Source organism: Myxocyprinus asiaticus, chromosome 16 (genome assembly GCF_019703515.2).
Source record: "Myxocyprinus asiaticus isolate MX2 ecotype Aquarium Trade chromosome 16, UBuf_Myxa_2, whole genome shotgun sequence".
Classification (NCBI taxonomy): Eukaryota; Metazoa; Chordata; class Actinopteri; order Cypriniformes; family Catostomidae; genus Myxocyprinus; species Myxocyprinus asiaticus.
Genome location: NC_059359.1, coordinates 41157848 through 41178321, shown reverse-complemented (window position 1 = coordinate 41178321; position 20474 = coordinate 41157848). Strand labels below are relative to the sequence as shown.

Sequence of the window (20474 nt, the reverse complement as noted above, 5' to 3'; positions counted from 1 at the left end):
TCTACAGAGACTCCAAACACTCCAATGCCAATCTAATCCAAATCACATCTCGTGATTGAAGTTAATGTGCTTGTCAAGGCAAACCTGACCCAAAAGCCCCCTGCAAGTGGATTTAATTATCACCAAAATAGCACAGTGAAGTAACCAGACTAACTAACAAGATAATACAGCAAACTATGAATATGAATGTTATTTAAACCAAATAGATGAGCCAGTGTTTCATAGTATGGGTCCCTGGGATAATATACACAGATCAGCCACAACATTAAAACCACCTGCCTAATATTGTGTAGGTCCCCCTCGTGCCACCCAACACCACCAACCCGCATCTCAGAATAGCATTCTGAGATGCTATTCTTCTCACCACAATTGTACAGAGCGGTTATCAGAGTTACAGTAGACTTTGTCAGTTCGAACCAGTCTGGCCATTCTCTGTTGACCTCTCGCATCAACAAGGCGTCTCCGTCCAAAGAACTGCTGCTCGCTGGATGTTTTTTGTTTTTGGCACCATTCGGTGACTTGTGTGAAAATCCCAGGAGATCAGCAGTTACAGAAATACTCAAACCAGCCCATCAATCATCCATGCGATTATCTAATCAGCCAATCGTGTGGCAGCAGTGCAGTGCATAAAATCATTCAGATACGGGTCAGGAGCTTCAGTTAATGTTCACATCAACCATCAGAATGGGGATAAAATGTGATCTCAGTGATTTGGACCGTGGCATGATTGTTGGTGCCAGATGGGCTGGTTTGAGTATTTCTGTAACTGCTGATCTCCTGGGATTTTCACACACAACAGTCTCTAGAATTTACTCAGAATGGTGCCAAAGACAAAAAACATCCAGTGAGTGGCAGTTCTGTGGATGGAAACACCTTGTTGATGAGAGAGGTCAAAAGAGAATGGCCAGACTGGTTCAAACTGACAAAGTCTACGGTAACTCAGATAACCGCTCTGTACAATTGTGGTGAGAAGAATATACATCTCAGAATGCTATTCTGAGATGCGGGTTGGCGCTGTTTTGGCAGCACGAGGGGGACCTACACAATATTAGGCAGGTGGTTTTAATGTTGAGGCTGATCGGTGTATATTTCACATAGATTACATCAGTTTGGAAATTCAACTTAAGAACTAATCAAGACAACATATTCTCTGTAGATAGTTATGTATTTATACATTTATATATTTTGCTTTACTCAATTTAAGATTGTATTATAATAGAAAAAAATGAAACAAAATAAACTGATCCATAAAAACCTCTTGAGGTGGAAAAATATTGTTTGAATGAACAAGATTATCATCATTAATAATTAGAATAATTTTGTCAGATTCAGTGCACAAGACAGTTAGGATAGACTAAACATAAACAAGCTGAAAGATCAAATGAATCTGAACTGAATCATCACATTTTTTATGTTAATTTCAAATTGCTGGGTATAAACACTTTTTTTACTAAATCCACTCTTCCTAAAATGTCAAAAAAAACAAACAAAAAAAAAACAAGGAAGAGAGTTTTTGTCTATTTTACAAACCTACAGCTACAGCACTTTACCACCGTCACTTCCTCCAGCACTTCTCCACTTTCAAAACCTTTCACATCTTCAGAGGTTTTGTCTCTGCACACACAGCTTCACTCTTAGCCTTATCATGCATCCCTCGCCTACAATCTGCTGCAACTCAAGACTACAAGCTTTAGTTTTTGAGATTTAGGATTTAACAAAATATACAAGACTGATTAAAAAGGTGGGACAAGAGACCAAAGCTGAGAGCCTCTTCACTTTAGACTTTCAAAAACACTGAACTTTTTCCTCTTACCAAGTCCTTCTGTAAATATACTTTACATTTCCATTTAAGCCATTCAGCTGTTTCCTACTTCTCCTTGACTGCACCAGGCAGTAAACCTACTTCTCCCTTTTATTCAATAATATTCAATAAAACTTTTTTAATAGCTCTGGTTTTCTGGGGAAAGTATCTTGAGATAACAGACAGTATGATCATGTGGCATGTGCACTTGAAAATTGAAAATTCTGTTATTATCCTCATGTTATTCCAAACCGGTATGCTATGCCATGGGACATTATGCATTTTGTTTAGAAAATAGCTTCTCTTTGAAAATCTTGAACTCCTCTGTAGTTCTCAAATCTCATTCTCTGTTCCAGATATTCAAACTTTGCGCATCACGTGCGGTCAGACATATGCGGGAACATGCCATGATGCCACACTATTTTTGGCCCCGTTTCCACCTGGTATTAAGATGTGTTTCGGGTGATCCGATCACATGTGGTCAGGTGAGACACATCACTGTTTACACCTGGTCACTTAAATGTGTCTTCTGTGACCACTTGTGTTCAGATTTGGAGGGGAGGGTCTCTGTTTCATGATATCATACATCAGTCACTATGTCAGAGTGTTACTGCAGGATATTAAAGCGCAACAAAGTCAGAAAAAAATATGGCGCGCTTTTTCTCCCTGATGCGGTTGAAATTTAATCTAAGCACAAACGCAACATGTCAAACAGAATTTTCCGTTATTTTAGTGGATTACCTGTATTAAAGGAGCTTCAGGTTCTCCACATCTGTGTTGATATCAGACACACTAAAGAAGACCTCTCGTGAAGAAGCTCTCGTGATTGAGTGTGTATCTGCTTTTTAACATTTTACGATCGGACGGTTATTTACTTGTAAAGACGCATGGACACATACGTTTTTGACCACATTCGTATGTGGTTTCTGTGATCCGATCACAAAACTTTTCAGAACCCGTTTAGACCTGTATTTATAGGGCTGACCACATCTTAATACCAGGTGGGTACAACGGGGTCTTTGAATCAGAAAGATTCTTAAGATTTTTTTTTTTTTGCTCTACAGAAACAATAAAAACACATGGGTTTGGAATGACATGAGAAAATAAGAGACATTTTTATTTTTGGGTGAACTTTTTTCCTTTCCTTTTTTTCTGTCAAATATTGATTTTAACTAAAGAACTGCAAAACCCCATGTGTGCTTTTCGAAAATACAAACAACCCCCCTAATTCTGATCATATTGATTCGCCATAGCTGATTTTAATTAATGTTAGTTTAATTCTCTGACATTGGTTATTGTCAGAATTTAAATTGGCAAAAATAAGACTGAAAAGTCTAGTATCAAAAACCTGCATCTCAAAGGTTAAATACCTTATTCAATAATACAGAGCCATTAGTGGCTCTGTTACAGACAGTATCACTCTGGTCGTCTATAACTGAAGGTTCTACTGTATAACTGGGGCAGAGCGATCATTGGTCACCGTCTTCTTGAGCCGAATATGGGCAAATGGATTGATCCTGAGTAGAGGCAAAGCATAAATCAGCACAGCTGACCAATTAGACATGAAGTGATTTAAAATGTTCTTTTAAAGGAATAGTTCACCCAAAAGCAGCGACATACTGTACAACTAAAGTTCATAATGACCACAGCAGTCAAGCTCCAAACAGGAAAAGAAAATGCCAACAAAGCACCATAAAACTCAAGTTCACAAGTCTTCGGAAGCCATACGATAGCTTTGTGTGAGAAACAGACCGAAATTTAAGTCTTGACCTACACTGAAGCTCACATCTAGCCCATGTTCGCCATTGTGCCATCAATACGCCATTTATGAAGCTGGATGCAGACCCAAAAATGATGGATGAATATGTTGGAGCATCACTCCTTTGTAGCAAATAATGACAAAATTGTCATGTTTGGGTGAACTATTCCTTTAAGCAGAGCTAACTAGCTTTACCTGGTCGGGGATGGAGGTGGAGAGGTGAAATCAGTGGACATCTGTGAGGAGAGGAAAATGAATATGAATTGAGAGTCATCAGAGTAAAAGCCATTCAATTCCATTGAGTACAAAAGAATTAAAGGTAACACTTTACTATAAGGTTGTATTTGTCAACCGTAGTAAATGCATTAGGTACCGTATCATAAACTAACAATGATCAGTGTATTTTTACCACAATAATTGTGTGTAATAACTGTTCATTGTTAGTTCATAATGCGTTTACAAATGTTAACATGAACAACTTTTAATTTGTAAAACCTATTAGCATATTCTGAAATGAACATTAATCGTGATCAATAAGTACTGAAAAATTATTGTTCATTGTTAGTTCATGTTAACTCATATAGTTAAGTAATGTTAATGAATACAACCTTATTGTAAAGTGTTACAGAAAAAAAAAAAAAACGTGAACATTTACAGTTGTCCCAATGAAATAAGAAAGTAAAAGGTACAATATAATATTCATATGAAGCCATAATATTACAACAATAGTCAAATGTGAAAGAATCCATCATGTGGATACAGCTGATTGATGAAAATTTTAATTTTCATTGATCACAGTTGCACTGTTTTACGGATTTCTTAACCCTTTAAGTTCTGATGGTGTTTTTAAAGATTTACTGTTTCAATGCCATCTCCAAAATTAAAGGCTTATTACTCTACAAAAACAAGGAGGGTCAAGTGTTTGGTATCATTTTAAATAAAACTTTTAAAAAAAAATGATACATTATGATTATGATACATTCTGAGACTCACAACCTAAAAAATTGCTGAAAAATCACAAAAATGTTGCTAATAATTAATTTTTTTTTTCTTATTTTTCTGATTTTACATTATATATCTCAGGGTGTAAATAAGGTAGCTCAGAAAAACTACTTTTGGCTTGTTCTCAATCATGTCACCTGTAACTTTTGTGTAAATGTTTTTGTTGATATGGCAAAGCAATCACAAGTGATAGCATTACAAAAATAATTTATCCTAATGTCCCAAAACGTTTCCAAGTGTCCAAAAGCCTCTCCAAACAAATAAAACATAATAATTGTACACAAGAACTAATTACACATGCAAACACAACAATGACTAAAGGTATGCTCTCTCTCCAGTGCATGCAGGCAAGAGTAACACGATCTCATTGAGTTCCATTCTGTGTCATCTGAGCCATCATTGAGTCTGTGTCATGTACTTGGCACCATCTCCTGGTGACTATATGTAATTAGAGTGAACGATCCTCTCTGCCCATTTTTAGATGACTTCCACCTCTGGTTGCAGTGATCTGAATTCTAATATGATTAGTTTAGCGTTACATTGTGTGTGGGCTTATTTTAAAGATAATCACCTCTTCTAAGTAAAGGTATGTGATATTTTATATTCCGTTTATTTTTCGTGAAGTTATAAGCGAAAAAACGGCATATAAGCAACACCTGTTTACATGTAACGTATGTCAAAGACATATACTTAGATATTACTTGCTATATTTTTGTCTGTGAGTAAAACAAATAGGCAGGTTGTATTCTACTCTTGAGAGCTTTCCAACAAAATATGACACATGGCTATTTGATGAGTTTGATGTTTTTACACATTACATTAATATGTACAGTGCAAAATTATTAATAAATTATCAAAACAGAACACTTCTGATTTGTCTGCAAATTGAAAAACACTTGTTCAGTTTTGGTCATAATGCTTACATGCATTGTAAAGTACAGCTTCTAAGATTTAAAATGATACCTATTTTGTGTTGGTCAAGACTATAGTTATTAATATTTTTTGGGGGGGATTTTTCCCCTTTTTACCCCAATTTGGAATGCCCAATTCCCAGTGCACTTTTTTAAGTCCTTGTGGTCACGTAGTGATTCGCCTCAATCCGGGTGGTGGAGGATGAATCCCAGTTGCCTCCGTGTCTGAGACCATCAACCCACGCATCTTATCACGTGGCTTGTTGAGCGTGTTGCCACGGAGACATAGCATCATAGCACGGCATCCGTGCTCAACTCACCATGCGCCCCACAGAGAACAAATCACATTATAGCGAACACGAGGAGGTTACCCTATGTGACTCTACCTTCCCTAGCAACCGGGCCAATTTGGTTGCTTTGGAGACCTGGCTGGAGTCACTCAGCATGCCCTGGGATTTGAACTAGCGAACTCCAGGGGTGGTAGCCAGCGTGTTTTACCACTGAGCTACCCAGGCCCCCTAGTTATTAATATTTTGATAATTTATTTAGTTTTTTTGGCGTGCCCGCTGATGGGCCCCATCCAAGCTTAAAGGGTTTATTATAGCGTCCCTAGAACTATATTTGGCATGTTTCCTTCAACTGTCCTGTAGTCCATGTGTACCAAGTTCTGTGACATTTGGATATTGTAGTAGTAGCGGTAGCTGTGTCCAAATACGCATACTGTCAGAGTATGTACTGCATGATGCATGATGAAGAACATACTTCTTGGCCGTTAATAAAGTATTTTCTTAGGTATGCAGGTGAGTAGCAGAAATATATTCCGGACATACTTCATCCGGCAATATATGAGAGTATCAACAACCACGAAAATAATTTACTCTGGTTAATTCAACAAGTACAATTTAACCACAAGGAACAACTTTAATGGTGTATATATAGCACTTAAAGAAAAAATAAAGAAAAAATCCCGCTCGATTCGTGGTTCTTCACAATACAAACACGTATTTATTATAGTGCCAAAATTTGGTATGCCACCTTGTAGACACCTTTTGGATCAACTGTTGTTTGTTAGTGTGAACACAACGAGGAATGACGTTGCTCTAGTAAAGGGAACACTGTATGTCTGACCCTGTCCCTCAGGCGCTGTCCTATAAGCCGTGGGCTCATCTTGCTGGTTTCAGGGTTCAGCATGCTGTAAGGGCGTGGCCTGAAGGTGCTGACACGCTGGGATACGACACTCCTCTCGTCCTCTGAGTCAGGACTGGCCTGCTGCATCTGACCAGCAGGGGGTAGCCTATCCAACTGCCCTGTGCTCGTGCTGTTCACCTTAGACAGGGGAGGAGGACTGGGTTGGCAAAATGGGTGAGATGGGAGACATGGGAAAAGGATTGAATTATGGGAATGCAAACCCTTTTGAGACACTAGCAAAACATTTTGTCAATTGGCTCATCATTTTGGCATGAATGCATTTTTGAGTAAGTGAAATTCTCTAGACAGACCTGACATCTTGTTGTCCGAGTGTATTTGGGTAAGGCTGTGTGTAGGAGAAGGGAAACCAGCCTTTTCTATGAAGGTGAGATTAGAACATCCACACAAAATATGATGAGTAACTGAACATCTAAAGCTTAAAATATAGGCTACTTCTGTTTTTACACTTATGCTAGCATAAAAATCCACTAAACGGAGTGTACTATCCCTCACAGCCTTGTTTTCACTTATGTCATACTGTAGCTAATGTTTATTTCCCTTCACTCCTGAATGACTGATATTCAGTTTCCTACCGTCCGGTGCGCTCATTCTGGCCGTAGTGCCAGCCATCTCTGGGTTCACTGATCAGCAAAGTCAGAGTGTCTCCCGGCAGGAAGGACAGCAGACACGAGCCTCCTCCTCTATCTCCTCCTTTCTCTCCCTGTGAGGAGTCAGGAGAGTGAGGGAACAGAGCCTCTACATGAGACGGAGGACAGAGAGGGAGCACACGAGGAAGAGTGGAACCTGGACGAAGACAATGATGAGAATGAGGATGTGTAATAAAATGGATGGATAAAAAGAGACACCAAAGAAAATAGAGATGCAATGCCAAATGAAATTAAAGGAACAGTTCATCCAAAAATAAAAATTCTGTTCTTCTCTACTCACACTTATTTTGTTCCAAACTGTTAGTGACCACAGCTGATGATGACGACATTCGGTCACAAGGCACGCAAGAATTAATGACATTTGATTTCATTGAAATCAACCCATGATCCCATGAAGCATTGCGAATGACTTAATCGAATAAAAAATATGGAAATATACAAAACTATTGATTTTAATTTGTTAATTACAAGTATAGAAACAATATACTAAATGTTTATTGCAAAATATTCCAATATGTACAAATATATAAGTAGTTAAAGGGTAAAGAGACACGACTCAAAAACCAAACAATAACTCACCCATGAACCCTGTCCTGATCTCGCTGGGCTGTCTCCTTGGCAATGGTAGCGTGGAGGTAGCGTACAGCTCTGCTCCTTTCAGCATGTTAAAAGCGGGGGCTGAGTTGGCCACTCCGAGGAGGGTTGTGGAAGGCGCAGGTGTGAGGGCCCGGGACAGAGGGGCACTGTGGGGTAATGGAGGGCTATGAGGGGCAGTTACAGGCGGGGTGAGACCCTGCAGAGAACTGAGGGAAGATGGGGAGGTGTGGCTGACAGAGGGTGGAGACTGTAGACCAGGCACGCTTGCTGTTGACTGGAGTGAAGAGTGCTGGGAGTGGGTGGGGCTACTGGAGTGGGTGTGGCCATTACTGGTGGAGTTCTGGTGAGGAGTGGTGCTGGGTGAAAGGCCCGACAGAGACTGGGAGAGGTTTTCAGACTGGGTTGACCGCTGTTGCTGCTGAGACCGGCTGTTACTGTCACCATTTAACAAAGGCGGGACTTCCTGTACAGACAGCCTCTGAGAAATGAAAAGGAATTATCAGTTCTACAGTATACCTTCATTCATTTCAGGGAAATTGTGTGTTTGTCCAGGCGCGACTTATATTCAGATGTGGCTGTATTTCTGGATAATAACGTAAACATAATTAATTTACATTTTGTTTACATTACCGAATGCTGGATAGATACGATTTTGCCTAAACACCAGAAGAATACTTCCTAGATTTTAAGCTTCCAAAAACTATGATTTACATTCGGATTTTGATTCTGAATGTGATCTGGACATGCTTTTCTTGAGATTCATATCAACATTAGTTTCTTGTGCAAACAGTAGCTTACTCTGAAATATTATTAAAATAAAACACTTATTTGGAGTGTTTGTCTGAACACTAAATGGTGCCTCTTCACTAAACTATGTAAATTAGAGCTATCTTAAACCTGATCTCAGTCTGTATAACCAGTTCTTAAAATACAGTGTATTTTGGAAACCCTCACTTGTTCTCCAGTTTGCGAGATTCCCAATTTAGCGTTGCGCAGCACCTCTGCGAGTCCTGCTCCTCCAGAGCTCTGGGGGGCAGTGTGACGCAACAGGTTCAGGGCTCGGTCTGGTAGTTTGGTAGGCTGGGAGCATGACTGTTGCCATGAAGATAGCTTCTGTGACAAGAGCTCTCTTACCTAACACACAAAATATTCTTGTTTAGAAAGTTGCAGTGATTGCTAAATGTACAACTACATTTCACAAGTACTTGTTTAATGTTGCTGTGTCAGGCAGAATAGGCTGCTCAAAATGAACAGAGCAATTTTTATAGAGACACAGTGTTTACAGTTTTCAAAAGAAATTAACCTATGAATGGCTAACTTATAGTTGACTCTACATGTTAAGCTGGGATAGAAGAAAGTATTTTAATATCAAAAAAGTTGCACGCTTCAACTAAGTTACTGCACAGATGTTGGCATAGATAAGTAAAGGTTTGTTAGTTTGTGTGTGCTCTTAACAAAGTGAGTTAGTTGGTTTACACATATTTCCTATAAAATCAGAGGGCGATAACAACCTTCTGGTATCATATTAAGTCATAGCAAAAGTGTTAGAGAGTTTCAGTAATCTACTCTTTTTATCTGTACTTTATCTAACAAGATGAAGCAAAAATAATTACATGTAAAATACAGTCGGAAACGGGGACCTTGCTAAGACAGTACTGGGCTATGGCTTCCCTTACAAAAATCGAGAGTTCATGGCAAATTTTCTATTGTTGCCAAAGCTGCAGGTTTAACACTACCGGTGAAGAGCTGAAAACTTCTGGCAAACATTTGCAGTGAATCACAAGCTCATTTGCATGTGAAAATAATTGTGGCTAGTTTGCCAGAACTCTAAATTTTTTGTGAATATTTATTCTCATTGTGGTTGATATTCAGTGACTTGAAGCAATAGCTTTGTGTCTTATATGTGATACTAAAGAGCATTAGCTGAAAGATATTGTAACAGAAATGTACCCATATGAATTGATATCATATCGAATTGAGATAAGAATCTAATCTAATCGAAAGCTTGTGAATCTGAATAGAATTGAATTGGGAAATCTGTAACAATACCCAGACCTAATAGGAAAAAACAGTTTCCGGCGCTGTGCCATTTGCAAGTGTCCTTCTGACAAATGCAGAATTGTCTGCGCATAGCGTCTACTGTTGGTTCAATTTTGTCCCATTACCTTGCAGTTGTGGTTGATGAGGATCTTGGTGACTGAACACTGACGGTCCACCAGGAAGCAATACCTCCTCCTCTCTTCTGTCAGAGCAGAGCGATAACCAATGGCAACCAGTGTATCCAACTCCCCCTGCCGACGACTTATCAGCTCCACATACTGTTAGAAAGATGTTCAATAAATAACTTCAGTTTCAGTCTGTTCCTCAAACAAAGACACTGTATGGCTTCAGAAGAATTGGAATACAGAGCACGAGTCATGTGAACTACTTTTATGGCCATACGGGTTTGAAACAACTTGAGGGTGAGTAAATGATGACAGAATTAAAAAATTTTGATAGAATATCCCTTTAAACTTTCTTGCAGAATCTCAGTCCTTTCACCTTTGTTTTCGTTCCTCAACCTCGTTCCAACTACCGTCCTGTTTCTTTCTCTCCTTCAATGTTCCTTTTTTTCCCTTTCTTCAGATCAGCTGTAGTGGATATCTGTTTAATCTCACAATAATGACCTGTTCTGTCTCTTTCTGACAAAAACACACACGCTTTGAGTATCGCACGTGATAGCACAGCTAGCACAAACAAAGATATACCGACCCCTGAAACAAAACGTGCTGGAGAATACATGCTTAAACACTTATTCACACACGGATAAAAAACTCTTCCACTAACAAATCAGCTTTAATATGTAGCGCACAGATGGCCTTCTAAGCTCAATTGACCATTATGAGACATACAGACTACATTTGACAAGCGGTACATGACAGTCAACATTAAATCTTCAGTAACAAACACAGTAATCACAGAACTGGCAAGCAATACAATTACTCAGTCATTTAGAAGACATGTTTGCTCCAAAGTGACTTACTGTTCAATAATTGTTGCAAATATGACCCTGAAGTGAACTTGGGTTAAGTGCTTTGCTTAAAGGTGGGATCAAAGTTACTCTGGAGCTATGGGGTCACATTTCATTGGATCAGTCTTGCACCTTTGTGTTACCAGACCCTTAGCTGTTCGCCTACAACCATTCCTACAGTTTCAGTTAAATTATATTCAGCTTGGGCTACTTGCATCCTGATCTTCAAAATTTGCAACAGTAGGACCATGGTGTATTTTAAGGGCAGTACCTGCATCTCTCGGTCTCCGTATTTGTTGGGGTGGCGACTAGCTTGACTCTTCCTTCGCAGCTTCTTAAGTTGTGATTGGCAGCGCTCAATCGACTCCACCTTTGACTTCCTCTCACTCTGGTATTTCTTTAGCGTTGCCTAGAAAACAGATTTCATATACATTACCAGTCAAAAGTTGATCTTAATTATGTAGACAAATATACATTGTGCCTATATATGAATCCCTTTACAAAACAGAATCACAACAAACGTAAACTCTTGAGAGATTAAGAGTGAGTGACAGGTTACATGTTTATAATTGTAACCGAGTGATGTGTAAACCAATATAGTTTTTGCATAAGCAGTCTGGTCATATAACAAACAATTACATTTTAATTGTACTTTTAAAGGTTTAACAAGACAAACACTGTGTTGGCTCTGTTTGAATTCATTTGTTCATTTGAGTAATGTCAGATGCACACCTAATCTGAAAAACACAATAAGACAGATACACAAAAGTAAATTAAGCTAAGACTCATATCTCGATATAATCCAGTGGGGTTCACATTTCCTTTCTTAGTAAATTCAAGTTTACTATTTCCATTATTTAAGATGTTTTAGTATAAAGTGGGAAGTTGGTAGCTGACTCAAAAGCAAAAAAGCATTTAATTCTGCAGTAATACTGTAGTTTATACTAGAGGTACACCGATATATCGGTTTTACTGATTAATGGAACTATCGGTTATCTGCAAAAATCTATGTCTATAGTTACCGATAGTTTTTGTCCCCGGTGTGTTTCGGACTTGTTTATACTTAAAAGTCCTGTGTTATGCAGCAAATCTTCATTTTTTCTGGTTATTATTGGGATTTTGGTTGAACAAAAATCTGCATCTGGGATTTTAGTCATTTTGGACTCTTTTGTCTTTGCCCACCATAGTAAAGAAAGAATATTTTTCTTTTTTATATTACATAAATGGATTTTAAAAACTATCGGCCGATTAATCGGTTATCGACCCTTCCCACCACCTCGGTTATCGGTACAGGCAAAATCCACTATCGGTCGACCTCTAATTTACACTCACTGTGAGATATTTGATGTCCAACTCCAGCTTCTGCTCCAGTTGAGACAGCAGCTCTGAATGGAAAAGCTTCAGCTGCAGACAGACAAACAGATCAATGTGATCTACTCAGTAGTATTCACAGACACGTAACATATGCTTATAGCACATTAAAGGTGCACTGGGTAACTTTTATCTTTGTGTCATCTTGGACTTACACTGACACCTAGTGGCTTGGATGCAACATCATTTAAAATCAATAGTTTTCAGTTTCAGATGCCATTGTGTAAATGTAGTATTCACAGTCAGACATGATTACATTTTTTTTTTGGGCAAATGGTGAAAAACTTTATATAAATCATGACCCATAACAGAACCTAAGATATACACTTTCCCTTAAAAATGAATACATACAACAACAATCTTAATGTTGATTAAAAAAAAAAAAAATGGGCATATAATCAGTTTTCTGATAAACTGTTCTGATAAATATACTAGCATATTATGAACATTTATTTTATGTACTTTTTTTTTGTTATTAAAAGTTTTTATTGATTCCATATAACATTAACCACCCCATCCCACCCCACCACCCAACACAAACAGATACCCCAGTGGTCAAATACAATTGACAAAGACACACAAACAAGCAATAAAACAGAAGAAAATATTTAGAAATACATTTAAAAAAAAGTACATGTTCAAAAACAAAAAGGCTACAAAATACACATTTAAAACAACACGTCTCCCTCCACTGCCCGTCCCCGAGAGCCCTCCAAAAAGGCCAAATAGCTGCCCCACCTCCTGATGAACATACCCATGTTGCCTAGCCTTCTATATGACAACTCTTCCCAAGCTGCCACCCTGCCCATCTCCTCGCACCACTCACGAAACGAGGGGGCTCCAGCTGACGTCCATCCTCTAAGGATAACCTGTCTGCCCACCATAACACCAGCCAGGATCCAATTCTTCATGTACTTATCTCCTACATCAATGACCGCCCCGTCATCCAAAATACAGTGCCTGGGGCAAAAGGAGATCCGAGTACCCGATACATCGGCCATAAAATTCTGGACCCTCAACCAGAACTCCTGAATCTTACGACACCCCCAAAAAACATGGGTGGTGTCTCCATCTTCTAAATGGCATCGCCAGCAGGTGGGTGTGTCCTAAAGATTTTAAGCCTATACAATTTAGAAGGGGTCCAATAAAATCTATGTAGAATCTTAAATTGCATAAGGCACACCCTTGCATCTCTAGATGCAGACTTTTTAAGAATCCTAGCCCACACTCTCTCCTCCAAAAACAAATTTAAATCTTCCTCCCCTAATCTTTTGAGGGAATTTAAAGCTCCATCCCCCAGACTCTGAATTAGCAGGGAGTAATACACTGATGCCTAGCTATGATTACTTTAATCAGTGAGTGAAGGTGTCAAATTACAGGACGGTTACTGAGATTAAGCGAGTAGTATTCGGCTGGTCATGTGATTCTAACATGGCTGCCCCCATGTGCGGACCCTCTCCATGTAGAATAAAACAGCTTTTATAAGGTTACTGATATGACTGGAGTCTTCATTTTGATGTGAGTGGTCATGATTTCCTACATATATTGCAAAATTACAATTCATGTCTTTAGGAGTTCAACTTTTTTAATGAGGAAAAAATTACTGAGTGCACCTTTAACATTTTGCACATTTGGATAGACACTGAAATGCACAATATCAACAATATCTATATTGATAGCATCTAAAACAACCCTTTTATATTATGATTTGGGATGTCGATTTAACACGTTAATTAATGTAATAATATAATAAAATATTAAAAAAATAACATGTTACAATTATTAATGCAAGTAATCATGCCCCTGGACCATAATAAGGAATATTCCTACCATGGAGCAATTCAAGCTTGAAGTACCACCGATTTAAGCAGGGGGCAGTAAGCGCAACTCCAGCTGTACAGACAACATACCACAATACTGATGGCAAACAGCACAGGATGAGGACGCGTTCTTGTGTATAAACACAGCTAGACGGAGCACAATTCTGAAATATCAGGGGTCTCGAGACGTGTTTTTCAAAGTTTCAAACTATGTTTAACTTGACACAGTATCCTTAAAATCTGAAAAAACTACAGATTTTGTACTCTTATATTGTCTCAAAACTTGTTCATACTCAGGAGTGTAAAAAGTACTCAGAAATTACTTAAGTGAAAGTATGGATATTGAGTGAAAATTACACTCAATTAAAAAATGTCCAAGTATCTAGCCAAAAACATACTTGAGTGAAAGTAAAAAAGTATTCACATTAAATTGTAATTCCTGTAAGTATTAAAAAAGTAAATTTTTCTAGCTAGAAAGAAATCAAGAGAGACGAGATTGTGAGAGAGAATGTTGTGGCTAATTACATTGTTTGTTAAATGGATTTCATTGGTGGAATAAATTAAATTTAAATTAATTTGCGCAAGAGCGCAATTCGATTGGTTCATCCAGTAAGATGACAGAAATGATCTGCAAACATTTTACAAGTACTTTTCAAGTCTAAATACAATTGTAAGGAGTAAGAAATACTATTTGTTATTTTGAAATTTAATTAAATAAAATTACAAATATTCAGTTTAAATTTCACACAAGTACAAATAAATGAATACTTAAGTACAGTAATGAAGTATAATTAAGCACTTTACACCTCTGTTCAAACTGGAATAGTGTTTGCGTTTTAGAAGTTTCAGTGCCAAAACTTCCAAACTTGTACACTTTACATACAAATACGAATTAGTTCCCCCTGGAAAAATAGACACACGACACAGGATTCAACCAGACAAACAGAGTGATTATGGAGACACTGATAATGTTAATTAATTACTTCAGACTAATTTACTAAATTGATTAAATCTCACATACTTCACTTAAATTGAAATTGAGACATTCACAGTACCTATATTCCTATTGGCACTTTATGATTTTCTTTTAGTACTTATTGTAATTTGTTGTATTTAGCACCAAAACTGAATAGCTATTAGAAGTTATCCAACTGGCACATTGAGGTTTTGCCTTAGTAATGACTTGTTCTGAATGTTGATAAAAATGTAATGTAACTTAACATAAAAATATAATGCATATATAATATAATGTCAAAATATAATGCTTACATACTGTATTTATGAAAATAGGATGTAACATAAAGTGTCATTAATGACAATGTCATGCATATTTTCTTTCATACATAAAAATGTATTTTCCTATACTCACCACATCCTCGAGTTGGACCTGGATCTGCCGATGAACCTCCGCCATCTGGAATAACGTGTCACCTGAAACATTAAGAATGGCTTTTATTATTATGACCTAGTGCAGGGGTTTTCAAACTTTTAAATGTAAAAAAGTTTCATATATAAATGAAACGGTTCATATGTTCATGTATAAAACCCATTTATACTCTGTGAGAAAAATAGTGTGATATTATAAAGAAAATGAAACAGTAAGTAGACAACCTTTGATGTTGGTTTCACAAACCCTTGTCTGAAAGTTTAATCAGTTTTAAAAATGTTAAACCCTAACCCTAATATGATGGATGGATGGATTCCGTCAATGTAAGTCAATGGGGTTTTTTTTTCAGAGTTTTGATTGTCCACTGTGTGAAAACCGCAAGCCTGGTCATCAAACTCTGAAGGTCTTTGGTGGAACACCAAACTTGTAGCTTAAAAGCTCTAGAACAAATTATAATTTATCATTTTTCTGTAAGTTAAAGGGATAGTTCATCCAAAAATAAAAATTCTCTCATCATTTACTGATGTGTATGACTTTCTTTCTACTGCTGAACACAAACGTTTTTTTGAATAATATCTCAGCTCTGTAGGTCCATACAATGCAAGTGAATGGTGGCCAGAACTTTGAAGCACCCAAAATAACATAAAGGCAGCATAAAAGTATCCATAAGACTCCAGTAGTTAAATCCATGTCTTCAGAAGCAATATGATAGATATGGGTGAGAAACAGATCAATATTTAAATCCTTTTTTTTATTTTTTATTTTTATTGTATGGACCAACAGAGCTGAGATATTCTTCTAAAAATATTAATTTGAATTCAGCAGAAGAAAGAAAGTCATACACATCTGGGATGTCATGAGGGTGAGTAAATGATGAGAGAATTTTCATTTTTGGGTGAACTATCCCTTTAATGGATTTTGGAAAACCATAAACCATGTCTGTAGACTATAGAGTATTTTACTCTTTGTCAAGCCAACATAATAATGTAAAATTCAGTAGAAAAAAGAAAGAAAAAAATTGTGATCTACTGTTTCTCAATGTAAATATTTGTAATGGTGCTATTACTGTTGGCACACATGTTTCTCATACAGTACCAAAAGACAGGTAGATTTATAGTACTTTGTGAAAAAAAAACAAAAACAAACAAGAAAACCTGCTCCTATTGTCAGAGCAGAGTTAAAGACAACAATGTATATTCATTTAGCAGATGTGATAACCATGTCTTTGTCTGCTCATTCTTGAGTTTAACTGATTATGAAAGTTTTGTTTGTGGTTCCACTGGGCTGAGCAGTGGATGTTGGCTGTCTTTATCCCCTACTGAGCAACTGTGTGTGTGGAGTTTGGCATCTCTCCTTCTCCTTCTCTGCCCTCTCTCCCTCCCTCTCTCTTGTCCACCCCCGCTGTTTTCAGCCGTACAATGAGATCATGTGGTGTTGTTAATCTTTCAACAAAGGCCTCTCTCTCTTTTCCCCTCTCTTGCGTTCCCTCAGTTTCTTCATCTACATTTTATTTGTTCAGGCTTGCATCTTCATTTTCTTCTGCTGTAGTCACTTGCTTTTACACTTTCATTTCCGGCACTGACACATCACTCTCTTACCCAGCTCCTTTGAGCCCTGGCTGTCACTGGCCAGCTCTCCTAGTTTGACCAGTGCATCAAAGTATCCCTTAGCTGCTACTGTCACCCCTGTGGAGCAGATGAAAAAGAGAGAGAGAGGGATGAGAGAGAGAAGTGGGCATGTTAGGGCAGTTTGTGCACTACAAAATACATCATTGTTGTTGATGAACATACATAAAAGTCCACCAATGGTGTCATATTATCCAATTCTGATCATTTGAAATTTTCCCTGAGGCCTACTTATTATATTTAGTAGGGCCGCCAATCCATTTTATAAAATTTGTAATCAATTTAATTACATGATATGCCAATTAATTAATCAAATTAATTGCTATTAATCACGAATCAATATTTGCTGAGAAAGGCCAACAAATACAAATAATTCAATATATCATGATTAAATAATTCTAAATACTTATGTTTAAATAATTATAAATATAATACATTGAATAAAAGTTTAGATAACTGAAATATATTATTATACATTAAATACACTGATGAGCCAAAACATTATGACCTCTCACAGGTGAAGCGAATAATGTTGATCATCTTCTAACAAGGCCACATGTAATGATCTGGGTAGATTAGATGGTAAGCAAACAACCAGTTCTCGTAGTCATCATGCTGAATGTAGGAGAAATGGGAAGAGTAAAGACCTGAGCGACTTTGACAAGGGCCAAATTGTTATGGCCAGACAACTGGGTCAGAGCATCTCTGAAACAGCAAGGCTTGTGGGGTGCTGCCAGTCAGCAGTGGCGGGTACCTACCAACAGTGATCTGAGGAGGGACAAACCACAAACCGGCGACAGGGTGTTGTGCGCCCAAGGCTCATTGATGCTTGAGGGCAACGGAGGCTATCCCGTCTGGTCCGAATCGACAGAAGGTCTAATTTGGCACAAAAAATGTTAATGATGGTTACAGGAGGAATGTGTCACAACACACAGTGCATCACATCCTGCTATGGCTGCGTAGCCACGGACCGGTCAGAGTGCCCATGATGATCCCTGTAAACCATCAAAAGCGCCTACAAAGGGCACGCGAGCATCGGAACTGGACCTTGGAGTAGTGAAAGAAAGTCGCCTGGTCCGATGAGTCCCGTTTTCTTTTACATCACGTGGACAGCCATGTACATGTGCGTCGTGTACCTGGAGAAGTGATGGCACCAGGATGCATTGTGGGAAGACAACAAGCTAGTGGAGGGAATATGATGCTCTGAGCAATGTTCTGCTGGAAAACCTGTTTCCCGCTATTCATGTGGATGTCAATTTAACACGTGTCACCTACCTAAACATCGTTGCAGACCAGGTACACCCCTTCATGGCAATGGTATTCCCTGATGGCAGTGGCCTCTTTCAGCAGGATAATGCACCTTGCCACACTGCACACATTGTTTGGGAATGGTTTGAGGGACATGATGAAGAGTTCAAGGTGTTGCCCTGGCCTCCAAATACCCCAGATATCAATCTGATTGAGCATCTATGGGATGTGCTGGACCAACAAGTCCGATCCATGGCAGCTCCACCTTGCAATTTAAAGGACTTGAAGGATCTGCTGCTAATGTCTTGGTGCCAGATACCACAGGACACTTTCAGGGGTCTTGTAGAGTCCATGCCTTGGCGGGTCAGCGCTGTTTTGGTGGCACGCGGTGGACCAACAGCATATTAGGCAGGTGGTCATAATGTTTTGGCTCATCAGTGTAATTGTGGCAGACAAGCAATTTGATTGATTAGACAATACAAAAAGTAGCTTTAGAAGGCAATATATAGTTTATTCCCATATTATTGAAAATAAGCCTGTCATTGTCCTACAATCCACAGCAGTCCATTTTGCAAATTAATTTCTAAAATTTTCAGAGGTAGATTAATTATAAGGGTTTTTTTAAGGACGAATCCATGTTCACATGTGTCGGACGCTTTTGGAGCATCTCACTTTGGTTTACAAATTTGGTTGCATTTTTAGGATGCTGTGTCAAGTTAAATGTCTTGGGACCCATGCATTCAGATTTGCGCTCCGTCCAGCTGTGTTTGAATGCAAGAACACGTCATTGTGGTTTGCTGCCTGTATGCTGTGCGTTGCCTGTAGAGCTGGAGTTGCCCTTACTTACCTTACTGCATTAAAGGGAATTTCAAGCTTGAGTAACGGCGTTAATTTTTCTTTAAGATTTGTTTTTTATATAATTTATTGCACTGAATTAACATGTTAAATCAACAGCCCTAAGTTTTTGTTATTTTTCATTATTTGTCACAATTTATTTTTTCATGACCATTTTCCACCCTCACTCTGACGGTTATTTAAAGGTGCACTCAGTAATTTTTTCCTCATTAAAAAAGTTTAACTCCTAAAGAAATTAATAGTAATTTTGAAACACATGTATAAATCATGAGCACTCACATTAAAATGAAGACTGCAGTCATATCAGTAACCTTATGAAAGCTGTTTTATTCTACATGGAGAGGGTCCACACATGGGGGCAGCCATGTTAAAATCACATGACCAGCCGAATACTACTCGCTTAATCTCAGTAACCGTCCTGTTATTTGACACCTTCACTCTTGGATTAAATTAATCATTGTTGATTCTAGTGTTGGGTCTGAGTCCACCTTAATCGAGTCAGAGTCAAGTAAGAGTCTTTAAACAGTCAAGTCCGAGTCCAAAAGGGGCTGAGTCAGACTCAAGACCGAGTCCATAACAGGCCGAGTCCGAGTCGAGTCCGAATGAATCTGTTCATGAATCTGAATTAAAATTGTAACCATAAACTCAACATCAATATTTTAAGCTTATTTTAAACTTCACAACTAAGAAAGATAATTTGTCAATATAAGTGACAAAAACACATTTTATGATTAGTATCCTGCTGAACAAATTTCAAAGTGGTTTCAGAATGAAAGCGTATGCTTTAGTTGTATGAAGACAAAACTGTCCTTCAACACACTTTTTATTGAGTTCTGTTGAAATTTCAATTATTTGTTGATTTTTCCCCTCCACTCAAACATAGACTAAAGAAAGTGAAAGCTGCGTTGGTCATTATAACCAAGGTTATGTTTCAATTTATTTCTACATCATTTTCAGTTTGTCAATTCAATTTAATTTAGTTGTATTTAAAATGATCCCTATCTAAAGAAATAATAGTCTGTACTGAGATTTCTTTCTGAATCTTTTTTTCTCTATCTGCCAACTGATTTGGGAAAATACATACTGTACAAATTAGTCAACACAGTAGTAATTAGCACTCGCTGAGAAGCTACGTCTCACAATTCGACTGCAAATGCTACATCCAATAACACTGGAAAAGCCCACTGATAATATTAGGGCCATGTCGTCACGGACATGCAGGGCAGTTCTGT

At 38.0% G+C, this 20474-nt stretch overlaps 1 protein-coding gene across 1 annotated transcript in view; it reads right to left on the bottom strand.

The window, feature by feature from the left end:
- Positions 1-987: 987 nt before the first annotated feature.
- Positions 988-20474, bottom strand: part of LOC127454383 (brain-specific angiogenesis inhibitor 1-associated protein 2-like) — a 35213-nt gene continuing 15726 nt past the window's right edge. Inside the window, exons 4-15 of the mRNA XM_051721560.1 lie at positions 17113-17199; positions 15497-15558; positions 12269-12340; positions 11208-11345; positions 10092-10244; positions 8881-9060; positions 7909-8404; positions 7255-7465; positions 6973-7038; positions 6602-6818; positions 3756-3796; positions 988-3318 (exon numbers count right to left, since the gene is read on the bottom strand). Coding sequence (XP_051577520.1) covers positions 3246-3318; positions 3756-3796; positions 6602-6818; positions 6973-7038; positions 7255-7465; positions 7909-8404; positions 8881-9060; positions 10092-10244; positions 11208-11345; positions 12269-12340; positions 15497-15558; positions 17113-17199 — 1796 coding nt within the window. The 3' untranslated portion in view covers positions 988-3245. The remainder of the gene's footprint in view (positions 3319-3755; positions 3797-6601; positions 6819-6972; positions 7039-7254; positions 7466-7908; positions 8405-8880; positions 9061-10091; positions 10245-11207; positions 11346-12268; positions 12341-15496; positions 15559-17112; positions 17200-20474) is intronic.